Source organism: Pollicipes pollicipes, unplaced genomic scaffold, assembly GCF_011947565.3.
Source record: "Pollicipes pollicipes isolate AB1234 unplaced genomic scaffold, Ppol_2.1 Scaffold_4219;HRSCAF=4965_pilon_pilon_pilon, whole genome shotgun sequence".
In the NCBI taxonomy this organism is placed as follows: Eukaryota; Metazoa; Arthropoda; class Thecostraca; order Pollicipedomorpha; family Pollicipedidae; genus Pollicipes; species Pollicipes pollicipes.
Genome location: NW_023596448.1, coordinates 3990412 through 4010291, shown reverse-complemented (window position 1 = coordinate 4010291; position 19880 = coordinate 3990412). Strand labels below are relative to the sequence as shown.

The 19880-nt window shown below is 50.3% G+C and overlaps 1 protein-coding gene across 1 annotated transcript; it reads left to right on the top strand.

The window, feature by feature from the left end:
• Window positions 1-5037: 5037 nt before the first annotated feature.
• On the top strand, window positions 5038-18395 carry LOC119095583 (uncharacterized). Its single transcript, XM_037218438.1, has 4 exons — window positions 5038-5357; window positions 9684-9825; window positions 14077-14156; window positions 17159-18395. Exons 2-4 carry the CDS (start codon window positions 9686-9688, stop codon window positions 17392-17394), a joined length of 456 nt encoding a protein of 151 aa, XP_037074333.1. The 5' UTR covers window positions 5038-5357; window positions 9684-9685; the 3' UTR covers window positions 17395-18395.
• Window positions 18396-19880: the final 1485 nt, after the last annotated feature.

Here is a 19880-nt window from a genome sequence, read left to right as displayed (position 1 = left end):
GTGAGGACCCGGCATATGCTGCCGATGTGCTGTGAGGACCCGGCATATGCTGCCGATGTGCTGTGAGGACCCGGCGATGTGCTGTGAGGACCCGGCATATGCTGCCGATGTGCTGTGAGGACCCGGCGATGTGCTGTGAGGACCCGGCGATGTGCTGCCGATGTGCTGTGAGGACCCGGCATATGCTGCCGATGTGCTGTGAGGACCCGGCGATGTGCTGTGAGGACCCGGCGATGTGCTGTGAGGACCCATCATATGCTGCCGATGTGCTGTGAGAACCCGGCGATGTGCTGCCGATGTGCTGTGAGGACCGGCGATGTGCTGCCGATGTGCTGTGAGGACCGGCGATGTGCTGTGAGGACCCGGCGTACGGCATTACCATCGACGCGACTCGTAAGGGAGAACAGGCACATGAGGTCGACTGACACGAGCTTGTCATTCTGAAACGGCTTTAGAGTTCCTGAAGAATGCCAGAGTGCCTGTTTTAATATTAAAATAAATGGTATCAAGGTCGCCGTCACAGCTCCCGACGTAATGAACTGGTTGTGTCCGGTCACCAGATACTGGTCCGTCGGCTCATGCCGTGCTGCCGAGAGTGGTCCGCAATTTTTGGCTTCGATTTACGACCAATCTAGCAGCGATCTCGTTGTCTTCTTTATTTGGCCTGAATAGCGATAAACTGGCCTGCAATTACATATCAGTCCGTCCCGCAAGTCCGTCCCAATGGCTCATTTGGTTAATGCACATTCCTCCCGATTCACGAACCCGTGGCGGGGTGAGTTGTAGTCACTTTCGGCGCTCGTTATTCGTCCTTGACAGGTATGGCCTGCGATCGGGGGCAGCGGCCGCGATTAAGATCAGATGACGTCAGAGGGCTGGACGGACCGTGCCGAGCATTGCGGCACGTTGAACTGTTGCAGCCAAATTCTGCCGTTGACCTCGAACTGCGAGATCGGATGTTAGGATTCAGGGCTCACACAGCACGCATTGTTTAGCGTGTGCTCTGATCCCGGAAATCCACTCATTCAAATGGTTCAAATTAAATCTTAAAGAATAAAGGTGAAATGCTCGTTTTTTCAACAAATAAGTTCAAACGTCGAACTAAGGTGCTATTTGTACTTAGATGGCATTGAATACTATATTACCTCTGCTTCAGAAAAATTTAGGTTGTTTTGCATTCCGATGCGCTTTTCCCAAGCATTGCACCCCATTGACTGTTTTCACTAAATGAATTTAAAAACAGGGTGCACGACGTCGTCGCGCATTTTTATCTGCTCCTTGTCCCGTATCGCAGCGCCGCACGACTCTATGACTTACATAATCATGGCCGTATATTTTGTACAGTAAGTTTGCTGTATGATTAACTCATGAGCCTTTTATCGCTAAATTTGGACGGAGTGCCGTGTTATTCACCAGTCAATTTGTCACGGAAAAACCCATAATCTCAAAACAAACAAGACGCGTAAATCCTTAAATGTAGCCTGTTGGTCTCGTATGAACCATCAAACGCCACTCGCATGCTTGATTAGTGACAGCGATTTGATACGGCTTAACGCGAACCACCCAGTGCCGCTTTCCGCCTAACTCCAGAATGCTATTTTTTCGAAATAGAAGAAGGATGCTCGCAAGTTCGGTGAAAGTGAGAAAACGTTCCGTCCAGTGAGGTTTATTCTGACTTTGGGAGAAATAGGCAAAGCCATGCACCTGCATTTAATCTTTTGCCTTAATCGCCGTAAACGACATACTTATGTGGCTATTAATGACAAACAACTTGTCAGCACTCATACCCAGACATCCATTCGTCTTAACAATGTTCCCCATCATTTCTATTCAGCCCGGCACGTTATGCATCTTTTATGGGGCTCACACGTATTTAACGATCCATGCCGACCGTTCCGGCAGAGCTCAGCAAATTGAGTGAACATTTGTGCAGCTAAGCGGCATAACGAGGAAACTCGCCTAAGGATGACGTGAGAAGCTGCTGTAATGAATATGCGAGAAACATTGAATATCCTGCATTGTTCGGACTAGTCCGGGTGGATGAAAACCTCGAGCAGCCCTGCCCTCCAGCAAAGCTAAGCGCTTCCGTACGAATAGAAACTGCGCTCTTTTCGGTAACAAACCCCTTACCTTCATCTTTTAGAGGCATGTTCTTTAAAGCATTGATTTAATTGTATGTATGCAATTTGAAATATAATAAGTCATTGCAGAGTCTGCCACGAACAGCTCCAAACGAAAGTGGACAGCAATTCATGATTTTCTTTTTAAACTGCAATGCAACCATCCGATTTGAACCTTATACATTTTATCATTCGGTCAGAACTAAACTCTACCCACTGCCGAAGCCGGTGCGCCCTTGGGCTGGGCCGGTCAGTTAGACCGACAACCATTCGACCAATGAAAGCGAGCCTGACCGCGACGTCGTGCCACCCCATACGTATGACCGTAATAACCACTGTGATCACCACATGCATGTAGTAAGATGTATATTAAGAGATATGTTGGCTATCTATAAAACATATGCATATGCATATGCGTGCCTATGTAACACACGTAGTGACTATGTAGTGACGTATATGGAGAGCAAGCCGCCAAGTTCGTTACGTTCAGCCAGCCATCCTGGCACAGGGCGCTCAAGAACCCGTGGTGAGCAGGTCGACCCCATCGTCTTACAAACAATGCTCACACACCTACACACACACCCACACACACACACACCCACACCCACACCCACACCCACACACCCACACCCACCCCCCCCACACACCCATACCCACACCCACACCCACACCCACACCCACCCACCCACCCACCCACACCCACACCCACACCCACACCCACACCCACACACACACCCACACCCACACCCACACACCCACACACACACACACACACACACACACACATATATATATATATATATATATATATGTATATATATATATATATATATATATATATATATATATATGTGTGTGTGTGTGTGTGGGTATATGATTACGGTGGAAGAATTGCACATCCGCACTCTGTTACCCGGTTACGAGAGGTTTTTCGTGAGATGAAGACAGGCTACCTCCCTTCCATTTTCCAGTTAATGATGGCATAGCTGCCTCTAGTATGAACGGCTTCTAGAGTCATAACCATGTTCTTTTCAGTGCATTTGGGTATGATGGTGATGTTATCGACCATGATGCCCCGGGTAAGCCGCGAGTCATGCCTTACTCTTGCGCGCCTTTCTGGAGCACCATCTTGCAGGTGTATGGCGATGCGGCGGGACCAATATAGGATAAGTTGTTACGGCGTGCGCAGTACCCGAGGAGGCATGGGAACCCATGCACGATATTGGAAGTGCGCGGTATGGGAGGTGTCTCGTGCTAGGTCGTTGGTCACAGTCAGGCCAGATCATCTGGGTTGTGGTAGAAATTCAGCATTTTAACTTTGTCCCGATATTTATTGCGTACGCAGTTTTCGAGACTAAATCACGAGGAGCCGCTTCATCTTTCTTTGGTGGTCGGGTAGTCGATAGACGTGCTTTCTTCACAGAACAGTTCTATTTGGTTATTTTAGTGGCCATCTCGTTCCGCAGGTTGGTGTTCGTCAGCGGTGCGAGAGCAGTGTTTGTGTAGTTGCCGTCCGATGTGGCCCGCTAGCTTGCTCAATCTATGGTTGTTGTTTAACAAGATTTGTTTTCTTCAGCTCCTGATGCACAGCGGCGAGGTCGAGTAATGTTTGATTGTGCGGAGGACCCGTGCGCGAATAACGCGATCTTCACATTTGCCAAGGCACGTACTGTCTTTGCTCGAACGGTGTCCAGTTTCAGTGGGTAATCTAAACACATATGCAACAAAGGCGCCATACAATGGATCTTTGGATCCACGCAGTGGATCAATGGACACATCAGGGAGCAATCCTTTTCTGTTTACTGATGTTCAACATTGAATTGGAGAGCTGAGTGATTCTCAAGTTTTGTTTCAGGGAAAGCAGCTGTTGCCCACTTAAAGTATCTGCATAAGCCTCAACGACATGTCTACAGTGTGTGTAGAGTTTGGTATCTATGCTGTTGATCGCTATCAGTTGAGTAGGTATCATATCGCTTTCCGCAAATTATGAGCAGTAGATCCATTGCCACATCGTCGATTTGACGGAACGTTTGTCCTGGAGGGCAACGGGAAGGCGTACCCGTTTTGCTGGTCATATGCATATATATATATATATATATATATATATATATATGTATATATATATAGATATATAGATATATAGATATATATAGATATATATCCCTCTCTCTCACATATAAATATATATAGGTATATATATATATATATATATACGTTTATGCATACATATGCATATATACATCATATGCGTATAGATATGCACATGTATATCAACATCAAAGCACAGCCCCTGCGACAATGGGCCGACCTGCTCGCCACAGATTCTTGAGCCCTCTGTGCCGGCCGTAACGGGACCTGATGGCGTCCTCTCTATGCCCTGCCCCGCGCCGGGGGAGTCTCTCGTCTCGTCCGGGCCGCATAGCCTCCCGGCGAGGACCGGTCCTTCCCACTACCACCAGAAGTAGTCGGCCGCTGTCATGAAACTCTGACGCACGAGATCTACGGCATCGGTGCGCCGTTTGCGGTGCAGAACGGACTGGTGGCGGTCGGAGGGGCTGTGCCGTCGTCGTGACCGTCGCTGACTGCGGAAAATACATCGGCTCCAATCGGCGTGTGCCCGCAAGCAACAAAGGCGGAAGTATTTCGTCATGCAGCGCTCTCGGGATGGACTGAGAAATCCTCTTAAACTCTGGCTTTAGCAAAGCAGCGACACATCGACAATGTTCGGCGTCCGAATGTCTGCGCGGATCACTGCAGGTCCATCGCAGCTGGGGTCGATTGAGACGCGCCGACCGGATGGGCGTTTAAATGGTGTTTTTTTTTGTACTTCCCAGCGTTATGACACAGGCCAGCGTTTAGTTTCCAATTCCCTCCTGATTTTCGTCCATTCCGGCGCCGTTCTAGCAGACTACTCGACCTAGCGGTGTGCTCCCATTTAGCCGTATGTCTATTGGGGCGGAGTGTGCGCGGTCCACGCCGATATAAGGACACCCAGATCTCCTGGTCCGGTTTGTCGTGTGTGTGCTCTCCCGAGGGCGACGTTGGAGCAGCGGGGACAGCTGCTGACCGACAGTCTCGCCACTGGCGGCGGAGACCGCGTGCCAGCCGGCCCATGACTGGCTGGGGAGCTCGTGCTGGCAGCACCGACTGACGCGTCAAGGACTTGGCCAAGAGAGCGCAGCACTCCGAGCGTCGACAGACGTTGGAGCGCAAGCCGTCCGTCTCTGCTATCAACAGGTAACCGGGCCAGGCGGCCGACATCGGCAGCGTCAGCTGATGCTCTACAGCGATACCTCCGCCGTTCTACCGCTGCACATGGCATCGCAGCGATGCGAAAGTCACCACATCTCTGCGATTGCTGAATTTTCAGGGTAGTGATTTCGTTTACATCCCCTTCCCACGACGTATAGGCCGTCAGCCATTTTCAGTTCGTTGTTGGGATAACTGAAATTAAACCTCGCAGGAGATGGCAGTAGAGTCACAATGAAAATATCCGGCATCGAACCAAACAACCGGCATGTCAAAAAATCTTCGGGAGCGCAGGAAGCCGCAATACAGAACAAATAAGCGTTTTTCGGCTCTTTGAGGGTTCGATCCTTTTGACACAATATTTCAGTGGTGCCGTTGTCTGCATGATACATGCCGTCGACAACGAAAGCGCTTCCCGTCTCTAGAAAAGGGCGGTGAAAAGGCGAGTAAATATATTCGGGCGAGCACAGCTGACTGACAGCAGCACACGGACACGGCCGGCGATCACATAGCGTGCCGTGTCGATAGAAGCAGCGGATGACACCTGCCGGGCGTCGTTTCCTTCGCAATGACGCTGATCAGAAACTGAAGGCTGTGCTGCTCTCTCAGCGATGTATGTGTTCAATCTGAAGAGACAAGGGCTGTTTCATGGCAACGAGCAACATCGAATGAAGATTGCACACGGGCGACCATCCAGAAAACAGAATCCCCTCTTCCTTGATGGAAACTGTTTACATTCTAAGTAACCTTATTTTACTTGCACAAGCAGAACTCATCGCCAGATTAAGTGGTCTCACTTCGCCTGAGGCACAAATGTATACAGCTTCTCAGTGGCCATAGCAACGAGTCAAGGTCGCAGCAAGGTTGTCAGAATGAGTAAACTGACAATCTAATTGGATCCATGATATGCCATTTAGAAGCGACCAGCGATTGATTGCGTCCATTTCGTCATAGACAGTCTTATATATAGATATGCTATATTCAAGCATCGTATGTCAGCAATTTGTACCATATTCAATTTCGATAAGACGGTATTAAAAGCCTTATTGCTCGCAACAAAAAGACAAACAGGAGAATGGAGATGTAGATGCGCTGATATTTCGGAACATACCTGTATCGAAACGAATAGGAGAAGTTGTTCGTTTACACTTCTGCTGTTCGCTTCGATGAAGGCATGTTGCAGAAATATCAACGCGTTCCTATCTTCAGTCTTTTGGTTTTTCTACCAGGAATAAGGTTCATATTACTGCCTTATCTATGTACAAAATGTTCCTCGCAAACGCACCCAGCAACTTGCGCAATTTCATTTCATCTTCCGTTAGCGCTGCGCGTAAGCAGGAAGCGACTTTTAATTTAACCGCCTGATCGAGACCTTTTCTGCAGCTTGCCTCGTAATCACTCCGCTTCAGTCGCTTGCGATTTCGAACTGGAGAAGAACAAGCAGGGAATGCGTGATCTTGCTATGTAGCGCGAACAGCCTTGTGTAGCCTGTGTGGCGCACGCCCTGCCACCCAGCTGCTTAGAGCTGCCGGAAACAGCAGCATTCCCTCCACAGCAGTCAGCCGCTACGCCTGCGGTATTAGACCGCCTCCTCGGGCGGAGCCACGGCCGGCGATAAAGTCGTGTCATCCCCTTGTCATGATGTCGTGTCATTCCCGCAGACTGGTCTCGTCTCCCGACGCCGCGCGTGAGGTGCGTTAGTGGGCTGGTCAGCGTCGCCACGGATGATCGTTATCACGGATGGTGGAAATAATCACAGACGATCGTCCGTGCTGAACACGTCAGCCCCGTGTCGGTGACGTACATAACGCTCTCTTCATCATCATGCAATGAAGTCAAGTCGAAACTTATGAATACAGTGCATGTCTCGTGAATTTCCAGACATATATAAGCATCGAAAGCAATAGAACATCACAAAAATAGCACACCAGTGGATGGAAATGATACCAGCGCCGTTAACACTCGCCTTGATAGGGGGCGATGTGGCCCGTTAAGGGGTTTTAAGAATACGTCTCCCGTATGTCGTGCAATCGCGCCCAAATTCTGAGTGCCTTGAGGAGTGTCTATTACACGTGTTTCGACATCAAAAGCGTGATCCTAGCTTTTCTGGTTTCGGAGCAGCGTCGGTTTTGAGGAATACCACACGACGACCTACGGCCGGCGCAGGAGGAGCGTGGCAGCCGACGATTCCGCGAAATTCGGCGGGTCAACTCGATTACATTAACCAAGCCCATTATATTAAGAATTGAACAAGGAACATGTCTGTCCAGGTTTTGTATCATCGCGAGGCATGGTCTTACAGGCATAATATGGTTAAGCTAAAAGGTTAAATTGTCTAAAATTTTAATTTTGCCCTGGCATAATGGAGTCGATTATTAATTTAACAACATAGAAACCATTAACAATCGCGAGATTTCGTTAAGAACAATCCATTCTCGTTTTCTGCTGAGCTCTTTCCTTAATACTTTGGAATCGCCAGGGAAGCCGCATGGACACCCCATCCTACCAGCCTGCGTAATGAAAACGGCGAATCGGGGCGAGGCGCAAAGCAATACAATTACACCTGCCAAAGAACTTGAGCTACGGCTTACTCGATGACAAACTGTGTACCATCCAAACGTTTCCCGACACATGATGTGACATATGCGTCACTGCACGACGCATGTTAAATCGTATTCTGTACGAAATGCCAGATTCTGATGCGTCATTTGACCTGACAAAGCTTGTTACACCACATGACATGCACAAATAGTATATGCCATAGCCTACAATTTGTACTGCATCATATGACTTGAGCGGAGGCAGGTACTGTCGGGGAGATGATGGCGGTATGCACTCGACCTGGACTATTCACATGCCTTCATAACCTTCCCAACGCAGCACTCCTGGCCCATGGTCGGCCCAAAGCTTGCTGTTTGGTTTCCTCCAGTGACATTATAGTGATGTCTATCCAGAAAACTATCTTTCAATGCAAACAGGCTGACTGCAATATTATCTTCGAAATAAAAACAGTAAGTCTCGGTCCAAATCGTTCCCTGGACCACTGTTTCGTCTCCGCGATTGCGCCGTAGCATCATCTTCCTGAGGCCTCTGGAGTGACCTGTCTCGGCCGCAGGCTCCTTCCTGAGGCCTCCGGAGTGACCTGTCTCGGCCGCAGGCTCCTTCCTGAGGCCTCCGGAGTGACCTGTCTCGGCCACAGGCTCCTTCCTGAGGCCTCCGGAGTGACCTGTCTCGGCCACAGGCTCCTTCCTGAGGCCTCTGGAGTGACCTATCTCGGCCGCAGGCTCCTTCCTGAGGCCTCTGGAGTGACCTGTCTCGGCCGCAGGCTCCTTCCTGAGGCCTCCGGAGTGACCTGTCTCGGCCGCAGGCTCCTTCCTGAGGCCTCTGGAGTGACCTGTCTCGGCCACAGGCTCCTTCCTGAGGCCTCCGGAGTGACCTGTCTCGGCCACAGGCTCCTTCGAAGATACACACAACTTGTCAAGGACCGTCTGGCGCCGGCAGACTGTTACGATCACTGCGGCCCTCAGTTGTCCTAGAACTGCGGAAGGGACCGGTACCACCTCGACTGCGGATGACACATTAGGCGGTTTTGGGGACTGGCGAACTCGCATCATGGCCTCATGAGAACGGTCTAGACATGGAACAGGAACACTTTGAGATGGCTTTTAGAAACGGGACACAAATTGCGTCGCCGTGTTATACGTCACCGCTATGATGGCATGTACCATACCGCTTTTCAGTCAGAAAGTCAACCGTTTGCTTAATTCTTTGACAAATCAAACTTGTGTGAATTATCATGTCGTAGATGTGTGCCCCAATCTATAACCCCAATACGATGCTATAAGATGCGAGAACTCGTAACTTGTGGGCGTAACCTGTTGTGGTGCCGGCTTTACGAGAGCGGTTGGCTACGTGAGAACTGTGAGGCTCAGCGCTGTCTCCCCACCTTTGATGACTATCTGCACACCGTCAGGATCTCAGTGTTAAGGTGTCTGTCGGTGTATGATGTTCATAGATTTGGTGACTGTCGGCCAAACTACGAGGAGTGCTTCCCCGATAATATCACGGCAGATAGGGAAACCTCAGGTTAGCTTACAGTAGCTGCGGTGGCCGAAAACGCGTCGCGATATTCGCAGCTATGGGGATCCTCGGCTGGCTGCTGCTGCTAGCCGCTGGTTAGCTTACGGTAGCTGCAGTAGCTGTAAACGCGTCGCGACATTCGCAGATATGAGGATCCTCGGCTGGCTGCTGCTGCTAGCCGTAGGTTAGCTCACAGTAGCTGCGGTGGCTGTAAACGCGTCGCGATATTCGCAGATATGAGGACTCTCGGCTGGCTGCTGCTGCTAGCCGTGAGCATGGGTCCGCGGGCTGCCGGCGATGAAGCGGAATCGTTCAGCGAGGAGCAGTTTTCCCGCCAGCTTATCGAGCTGACCAGTGGAGAAGGCTTCATCAACAGGTGGGTGTGCAGAGAGCGAGAGAGAGGGAGAGGGGGGGGGGGGGGGGGTTACAATAGAGGTAGAGGCAGAAGCAGAGGCATGACCAGGATCATGGACGGGATGGACAAGAGCGGGGTTAAAGGCGAAGAGACGGGCGACTGAGGTACTAAACAGTTGTGCAAAGGCGTAGCATACCCCTGGTGACAATACATATATTTTCATTCCAACATCGTGTACGATTTGGTATTGGCAGGATAAAATGTTTGCGATAACAGGCATGGTTGTGTGTATGTACTAATCTATGCTGTGGTACCATATACGCTCAAATAGGAACTTATTTCTAATCAACTTACACCTGTCTGCCCTTGTCCGAGATTCAAGCACACTGGAAACTTTTGCCGTCTCCTGTTAACCGGAAGACTCGCGTTTCGAGGCATGTGTGTGGTGAAGTGGTCTTTGAGGAGACCGTTTCACGAGACCTTCTTGCGTGCCGGAAATTCCCTAGGTAGCTGATCGCGACCGGTTTCTACGGACCGTTCCGAAGGCACCGTTTTACAACAGTGAGGCCGCTGACCCGTCTGGCTGGAACTTTACGGTCATGTGGAAATGGAATTACTTGACTTTTTCCTGAATCGCTTGACAAGGAGTGCCCGTCGAACAAGTACAGTGTCACGGCTATACCTTAGATGGTGAGTGCTGGTAAATGTATCTCCGAGCAGCTTTTGTGAACAGCGTATGAGGAGACTACTGGTGCAGACTAATGACATTTGATATCAGCCAGGAAGACCTCAAGCCCTATTTTGTAGATGTAGTGAGTTCTGATGCCGAACGTAACCTGTGCTTAACATCCTGAGGGGCACTGGAGAAACGAAGGTATCGAGGAGTTCCTGGGACATGTCGTGGGAACATCTGGGAGTACATACCGGTGGTCATTGAAGAAACAAACAACACCTCACTCGTGATCGTGGGTACTGCCTTAAAACGTCGATAATTATAATTTGAATAAATGGATGGCTGCTCTGTAACTTCGCGTAACCTGTACCTCTTGTTATTGTAAACGCGGGTTATCTCGGTAACGGAACTCATAATTCGTCCTCATTATGGTCTTTGCTTTCTGACGCATGCATGTTTATTTGAACAGTTCGTTACATCCGCAATTTGTGGGCAGGCCTCTTGTGCAACATCTAATACGGTAAAAGAAGAGAAAGCAAGATTGTCAGTGAGGCTTTGAGCATATTGAAACTCCAAACAGATGCCAGGTGCTTTTCCCAAGGCTTTGGTTGTCACCACTCACAGATGTAAATTCGCTGGCACATCCACAATCATTTCAGTCCCAAATGTGTTTACAGTTAGATAGTAGCTCTCAATACATGGCGAAAAGATTAACTGAATTTGGCGACATCCGAAACCAGTTGGCTGCTCACAAGAATGACAGGGTTAATGAAACGCCCTCCCGCGCTGGTTCCATTACCATTAGGTGCGCCCACTTCACCGTGGAATCATTCCCGAATTCCAGATCTGCTCAGTTAGAGCGAAAATTTATCCGGGACCAGTAAGGCGAGATCGGATAGCAATGTGCAGTTACGATCTGAGAGCGTTAGCTGACGATGTTATGATCTGCTACACATGCCCGGAGCATGGGCAAATTGTGCAAACGACAGAACAGGAGGACGGGTGTTTGTTTAACATCACGCTTCGCTGGTTTAATTTGAGCACAACGTATCAGATTGGAATTGTTGAACATCTGTTTGAGGACCTTTGCGTCTTATCGTTCTACCGCGTGTTTTGATACACAAACGTGTGCAAATTTAGCGCAATACACCCATCAAATCTGGATGTACAACTTTTAGATAGACGTTGCACTACAGAATGCAAAACAGATCACAGAAGATCAGCACAAAAGATCTTATACCGACGCGCAAATGCGGGGTAGAAATTTCAGTGACGTTTGAGTACATTTGAAGTTCGGCAGCATCAGCAATTTACGTCAGGAATGCGTCCTAAGTCACCAGCTATTTCCATCCGCGAATCGCAGAACATAATATATATATATATATATATATATATATATATATATATATATATACGTTACACAAACAAAGCTTCAAACCAAATCATGAAGTAATCCTTTAACAGCAGTCCAACGTCCTTTTTACATAAGACGGGCCCCGGCGAGTCACGCATGGCGGGTAGCCTGTTGTACACCTCAAAAGCACGGGGCGCGAACCAACACCTACCAGTTCCCTGCGGAGGCGCACCAAAACCAGGATCCCATCCTCTCGCTTGCGCCTGGACCGCGACGTCGACTCCCTGAAACAAACCAATGTAGTAACAACTTGACTCGCAATTACAGGAGCTGTGTAGCTCGTGCTGTGCACTGCATAGGCCACCTACGTAGAACCACAAACAGGTGGCTGACGGCCCATTAGTAAACGGGCGCCCCGAAGATCATTTAAAGAAAACCGCCAGAGAGGTGGTGAGGTGAACCCACACGCTAGATATCACACTAAAGCTTCTGATATTTAGTACTTTCATTTCCACCAGATGCAACAACAACAAAAGAGAAGACTGCAAGTTCTGACAGCAGGGTTTATGAGGAGCACTGTGCCAGCGACTAATGTGCAGAGCCGCACCAGTGGACCATCCCCGTGTGACATGCCTTTGAGGCAGGAGCAAACTCGTGTTTTTGTGTTTATCTGTAAGTGCGTGTCTCAGCTATAACTTCCTTGAATACGCCGCTCAATGTGCACCGCTCATATAGCCCTGTGCTGGGTTAAGCTTACTTAAATATTCTGCATGTGTGTTGTTTAAACGTCACTTGTCCTACTTAATTGGTTGACGAAGCCTGAAGATTGCCTATGCTGACTGAAACGTGGCAATTTAGTGGAACGGACCGAACGATGAACAGCGAACGAACGATTCTCGATGTCGCTATTTGTACAAACAAGTTTGCCGCATTTGATGCCATCGATCGGTGATATAATCCACGAACATTGCGATAACGTGGGGCCTATTACGAGGACGGCCGAAAGCCTGCATAAATAACTTATTAATGCATGTAAAACTGTCGCGCCTAATGAGCAGCAACTTCGGCCGTAAACCAATCACTACCCATTCGACGAAGACTCCCATGTGTTGCTTTATGATAAATGGGCAAAACACCGGCCATGGTTCATCGAAGGGCTCTTCAGTCGGCCTCTGGCAGAAAGGGAAACCGCTCGTTTCACCGCAGTGTCATTCTTTCACTCCTGTGCACAGCGTCCGGTTTGCTGGTTGGACCACGGCCTCATCCGCACTCTGCACAGAAAGTGGGCTGAAGAAAGACTGCAACATATTACGCGGGCTCTGTCACTGCTGTATCAATGCATTTGAGCATCCTCGAATACCACATAATCACATACAAATGCAACGTTTCTTGCTGCCGATTTTATGGCCGGAGCACTGGGTGTTCTAATGCATTTTAGACGCCACCTTCAAACAAACGTTCGGATTCTGTTCGTACCTAGCCGCATCCACGGGCCCTCCCGGGTCAGCGCATACACGGGTCTTCCTGGGTCAGCGCATCCACGGGCCTTCCCAGGTCAGCGCATCCACACACTTATCCCTGTAACACGACATGCATTCCAAGGCGCTGCGCCCGGCATGAGACGCGTCTTCCAGCGCAGCGTTCTGGCATCCGCTGATCAGTTCCAGCCAGAGCGGAATCCGATGCCAGCCAGACCAGCTGATCGGCTCTGGCTTGGCTGCGGTCACCTGGCTGAGCTCAGGCATTGCCGGGCGGCGTCGCGCCGGCGATGCTCGGCCGGTCCGTTACAGAAGGCGCTGGGCAGCGAGACCGCGCCAGAACTAGACCAGATCAAATCAGCAGGAGGGCGGAATTACTGCTTGTAGCCCGCTATCTGTGACGCGCCGCCCGAAGCTGGTGATTCCGTCATTAGGCCATCGCGTGGAGCCAGGTTAACAGCTGTAATCTTCTCTCGGCTCCGGTTTCAGAAGTAGGCAGAGAACATCGGAAATGACACTTTATTGGCTCGAAAAGTGGAATCCCGCCCGCTACCGTCACGGTGTGATGCTATCTTACATGTTATGACGGCGATGTATTCCACTGCGCTTCCTACATGTTCTTAAAATCCACTCCGTCTGCAAAAGGTTTTTCCAGCTCGTGGCATCTGAAAGTACAGGCCCCTGCTGGAGCAACGACGCTGCACGCTCATTCCAGCGCTCATGGCTCATGTCCATTCGCTGACGCACCACCCGCCGCTGTGTTACAGAGTCTTCAACCGCGTGTCGACGTCGCTGTCCGAGTTCTTCAGCCCAGGAAGCACGGTGGACAGACAGGGCGTTGGCGCGCGTGAGTCTTTCAATTCCATGCGTTGGAGGTGCCGAAGGAGGAGCCTCCTTTGCGCCCGTTGCAGATGTTGACCAGGTTATGCATGCTTGCTTGGACCGGTCAAGTGGAGTTCAAACATGTTCTCGTGCTCTTTTGCCGAGCTTATAGAACTTCGTCCCACCCAGACAGCTTTATGTTCGGGTCATTCGGAAACATGAAACAGGTCATGGATCGCAGTGAATCATTCTCAATTGGTCTTTTTAGTCATCAGATTGGTCCGGATTAGTTAAGCTTTAGGAGCTATCATTTCATGTTTATTCACTTTAAAGTTTAGTTAGCAGTAAATCTCAGTACAGTTAGGCCGAATTAGTCGGCCCGACTGCATGTCGTGTTGACTGTTCTGTCCGATTTTATCTTCAAGATGTTTGCCTGGGGTCATGTCTTGAAGTACTCATGCAGTTGCGTGGAGGGACGGCAATTAGCCCTTCCTTGAGGTCTTTCCGGGGTAACTTCCGAACAGTGCCAGGATATCGCACTAAACTTTGTTTTGTTGTAAACAATTGAATTGCCCATCATTTGGCATGCAAACACACACACACACACACTCACATGTATATATATATATATATATATATATATATATATATATATATATATTCCCATAAGACCGCTGATCTACAGCATAGTAAAGTCGCGCCATGATTGGCATCGAAGGCAGCTTTCAGAACAGTCGTTTAAAGGCAGTGTTCCACAGTTACATATGCTCTCGAACTGAACTGGCTATCTAACTATCTAACGTGAGCACATGAGAACTGTCTTGAAGACCTTTCGGTGCTGTTCACAATCCTGTCCTTCTTAAGGCCTAAGCCCCTCTAGTTTTTGAACCACACTTCCGCAAAAATGGGGAAAGGTATATCGGGGAGAGTATTTCAAAGCCACCTTGGCATTCATGACGTCATAATAATGTCATCAAACTCCAGCCATTCCATGAGCCAATTGTCGAGGTGATCATATCTGACGTTCATGAGCGCGATTTCCAGATATAACGGCCGTCCGTTGGATCCTTATCAATGTTGTGCAGGGTACGATGACGTAACCAAACATGACGTGACGTAATCGAACCATGACGCATTGAGGAGCATATTTTCTTAACGAAAAATTGCACTGTCTAGAGCAGTATTTTGCACTGAAAAAGTGCACCAAAAGTTACAAGTGAGCTTGTGTCCATCATATCTCATGCTTGCTTCAATACCGTCAACTGTGAAAGATCCCTCAACCTACCCTGTGCACTTGATAATAATAGCTTTCATAGTTTAAGGAGACCTCGGGGGGGGGGGGGGGGTCAAATTGATCCCCCACGCGAGCACGTCGCATTCCGCCGGCATTGACACACGGCACGCGGCAAACGGCACACGGCACTGGCGTACGGCACCCGCATTCGACACACAGCACCGGCACCGGCACACGACGCATGGCATCTGCACACGGCACGCGGTACAGGGCACAAGGCGCACGGCACCGACACACGGCACACGACACGGCACACGGTAAACGCCACACGACTCACGGCACACGGCACATGGCACACGACACACGACACACGGCACACGGCACACGACACACGGCACACGGCACACAACTCACGGCACACGGCACACGGCACACGGCAAACGCCACACGGAACACGGCACACAGCATACAGCATACGAGTCACAGCACACAGCACACGACACACGGCGCACGACTCACGGCACAAGGCACACGACACGGCACACGGCACACAACACCGTCACACGGCACACGGCACACGGCACACGGTACAAGACACCAGCGCACGGCACATGACACCGGCACACAGTACACGGCACACTGCACGCGGCACATGGCACCGGCACACGGCACACGGCACGCGGCACCGGTGCGTGCTAGCAAGCATAGTTACTTGCAGTTCCAGCCAGAGCTGGGAGCACCGTTACTCAACTCCCACGGTTCCCGATACAGTTGATGTAGTCTGGCCGCCCACCTGCCCAGCCGAATGGGGGAAGAGACACCTGTGACATAGTTTGACCTTTAAGATGACCCGTTCGAAATTAACCCGGAGATTAACCCTTCGAGTGGTGAGCAATTTGGGGCCGATATGGAAAGGAGGCAGAACAGTTGGTTAGAATGAATAAGGAAAGCATGTCTAGCGTATGCCGGCGTTTCAGCTCCGCTTACAGTCTCGGATCTGACCACGCCCCAGCGTTTGCTGTGTTGCTAACTCTGTTGAACCTGAAATTCGTCCCGTGTTTCAGTTCTGCTGCGGATCCCGGACAGAACGATTGTTTGTACGCCAGTTTTGATGTTGGCCGCAAACTTGAAAATCTTTCCGTGTTTCAGGTCCGCCACCGATCCTGAATCCGAAGCTCATCCTGTGTTTCAGGTCTGTCGCCGATCCTGAATCCGAAGCTCATCCTGTGCTTTAGATCTGTCGCCGATCCTGAATCCGAAGCTCATCCTGTCTTTCAGGTCCGCCACCGATCCTGAATCCGAAGCTCATCCTGTGTTTCAGGTCTGTCGCCGATCCTGAATCCGAAGCTCATCCTGTCTTTCAGGTCCGCCACTGATCCTGAATCCGAAGCTCATCCTGTGTTTTAGATCTGTCGCCGATCCTGAATCCGAAGCTCATCCCGTCTTTCAGGTCCACCACCGATCCTGAATCTGAAGCTCATCCTGTGTTTTAGGTCTGTCGCCGATCCTGAATCTGAAGCTCATCCTGTGTTTTAGGTCTGTCGCCGATCCTGAATCTGAAGCTCATCCTGTGTTTTAGGTCTGTCGCCGATCCTGAATCTGAAACTCATCCTGTGCTGCAGGCCTACTAGCGATCCTGGATCTGATGACATCAGCCGTGTTTCAGTTCTGCCGCTGGTCCTGGACAAAGAGCGCGCCACGTGTTTCAGCTTCGCCGCCGATTCTGGACCTGGAGGTCGTTTCATTTTCAGTTTTGTGTCCATCTTGAGTCTGACGACCTCCTCGTGTTTCAGTTCTGCTTCCGATCGTGGCTGTGGCGATTGCTGCCGCTGTCGGCGTGGCCGTGGCGGTTGCCGTGGCCAACTACGTGACCGACGTGATCGCCTCGGGGCGCGGCCTGACCGCCGACGACTGGGAGATCAGCCACACATCCTGGCTGCGAGCAGCTACAGCGCGACCTCGAGTACTCGTGGGACTCGGTCTGATGGAGAGGACTCCGCGGCTCCGTCTGATGGAGGTGACTCCGTGACTCCGTCTGTTGGAGGGTGCGCCGAGACTCCGTCTGACGGAGGGGATTCATGGGTCCATTTGATGGGGAGGACTCGGCGACTCCGTCTGATGGAGGGAATTCAACAACTCCATCTGTCTGATGGAGAGGACTCGAGGCCCAGTCTGACGGAGGGACTCGGCGAACTCCGCCTGGTGAATGGGACTCCGCGGCTCCGTCCGATGAAGAGAACTCTGAGTCTCCGTATGACGGAGAGGATTCCTCGACTCCATCTGATGGGGAGGACTCCTCGACTCCATCTGATGGGGAGGACTCCGCAACTCCATCTGATGGGAAGGATTCGCTGCACGCCGTCTGGCGGCGAGGATGCAACTTTACGACGTGAGAGCCCAGGCGACAGTGCCAACTTTACGACGTGAGAGCCCAGGCGACAGTGCCAACTTTACGACGTGAGAGCCCAGGCGACAGTGCCAACTTTACGACGTGAGAGCCCAGGCGACAGTGCCAACTTTACGACGTGTGAGCCCAGGCAACAGTGCCAAACGAATCCTAGGACTCCGCGAACTTGACGTTGAAATGCTGGCAAACGCTGGACCGACGTTTAAATGCTGGCAAACCGAGCATGTCTTATGAGATGGCTGGGTGAATACTTCCAGGAGATTTGGCTCTGCGATGAATGAGGAGAACGCTGGAAGGCACTGCGTTTGTTCAAACGTAGCAGAATGCTTCCCAACGCTCAGGAAAAGACACGGCATGTTCAGGCATGGTATTACGTTATAACGATTGTTACGATTGTGATTGTTACGAACGATGTTGCGATTTAACGTTTTGGGTTGGTAGTACGGCGCTGCAAACACCTCTTCCAGCTCTAACGAGCCTTTCGCTTACTGCCAACTTGCATCTACCAGGCCAGACAATCAGCGGCATCATGAACACATCCTCAGGTACTTGCCACGTGCTAGAGCGGGGAGAGTGTGAACGCAAATATATGAGTAATATAACCCCAGTGATGGACCACCAAAGCGCAAGCTTGCAACAAGAAGGAACCACATTTTTCAACGCCTGACAAGTAGGTGTCGTTGGTGTTTGTTCAGTTTCAAGATATATTATACGGAGGTGTCTCGCGTGCGAGCGCAGAATTCCACTGACTCACTCGGCGCTAGCTTTCGCGCCGTGGCGCTCGTGGCGTACGGCGCACATCATGTCAGATTGACGCCAAACCAAACAGTGTTATTCCATGAGGTAAACGCTCCATGAACAGTACTGATGATTTCATTGAACATCAAACATAGAGTATCAATCCAAAGTGTTCTGTTCAGCGTTCTGTCAGCCTTCATTTAGGACACTTCAAGAAATACCAAAAATTGGATATATCTGTTATATGTCTTACACATATACATATATATATATATATATATATATATATATATATATATATATATATATATTTGTTAGGCAACTGAGGTAGTAATGGTGATAAAGACGGTTCTACGTCTTGTTTGCTTTGGGTGCGCCGGTGTGTCTGTGCCATTTTGCATTGCGGTATGCCGGAGCCCGGTGGTTGGTAGTCGAATGGTTGGATGTGATGCGCGGGCGTATGAGAACGCGTCCCTGCGATAGCTCGTGGTCCACTGTGGTCCGCGGTCCGGACGCGACACGTGCTGGAGGAGTCGTTTTAGGCCGATGGGGTTTGCGCGGGCGGCCTGAGAATGTAACCTACGACAAAGCCAGCCGACGAGGAGCCACCGGAGACCATGGCCACATCTCGGTAACCAGCGGTCGGGCTGACGAGCAATTGATAAGCTTCGGTAGAAAGTTGAACGGGCAATCGCATGGTGCTAGATGTGCGGCCGTGCACATCACGTGTCACGTGTACAGTAGCGGTCAAGATGAAATTGCCCTTTTGACGTTTTTTTTACTGCTTTTGTTTTTTGACCATTTGTCGCTTTACCAAGGCGATATACACCAGGTGGAGTTGTCCCGACAACGCACTTCCCAGCAAAAATCCTCATGTGGACGTCACCGGGGGTACACCTTTAACACTAGGACGGCCGCACGCGTGGTAACGGGCACGAGAGATCGCGTGTATTGCAACACGCTTAGTTGGTGTAGTGACTTGTAAGATCAAAGTTACCATGAATAAATGAAAAAAGGTTGCACTTAGCCCTAATTTTGAAGGAAATTCAAGAACTGAGGCGGTAATATGGGACTCATGGAGCAAGCTATTCGAGGACTTATCGTCGCGTTTAGCCAAAGAAGCGCTCGACGCAAGGACTTATTTATTATTCGGAAGCACCAGATGGACTCGAAACTGCATCCCCCGGTTACCAGTTTATTTTGTGCGTCACAAGTGTCATCCTCCGGAGAACTCACCGCCAAGACAATCCATAGAACTTCTGGCCGCCAGTTGGCGTTTGGATTGGGCCCCGGTTTGGCAGATCACCCGACGGGACAAAATGGTCGCATCGATGTGGCCTACGGCAATGTACCGGAGCGAGTGGGGGCGT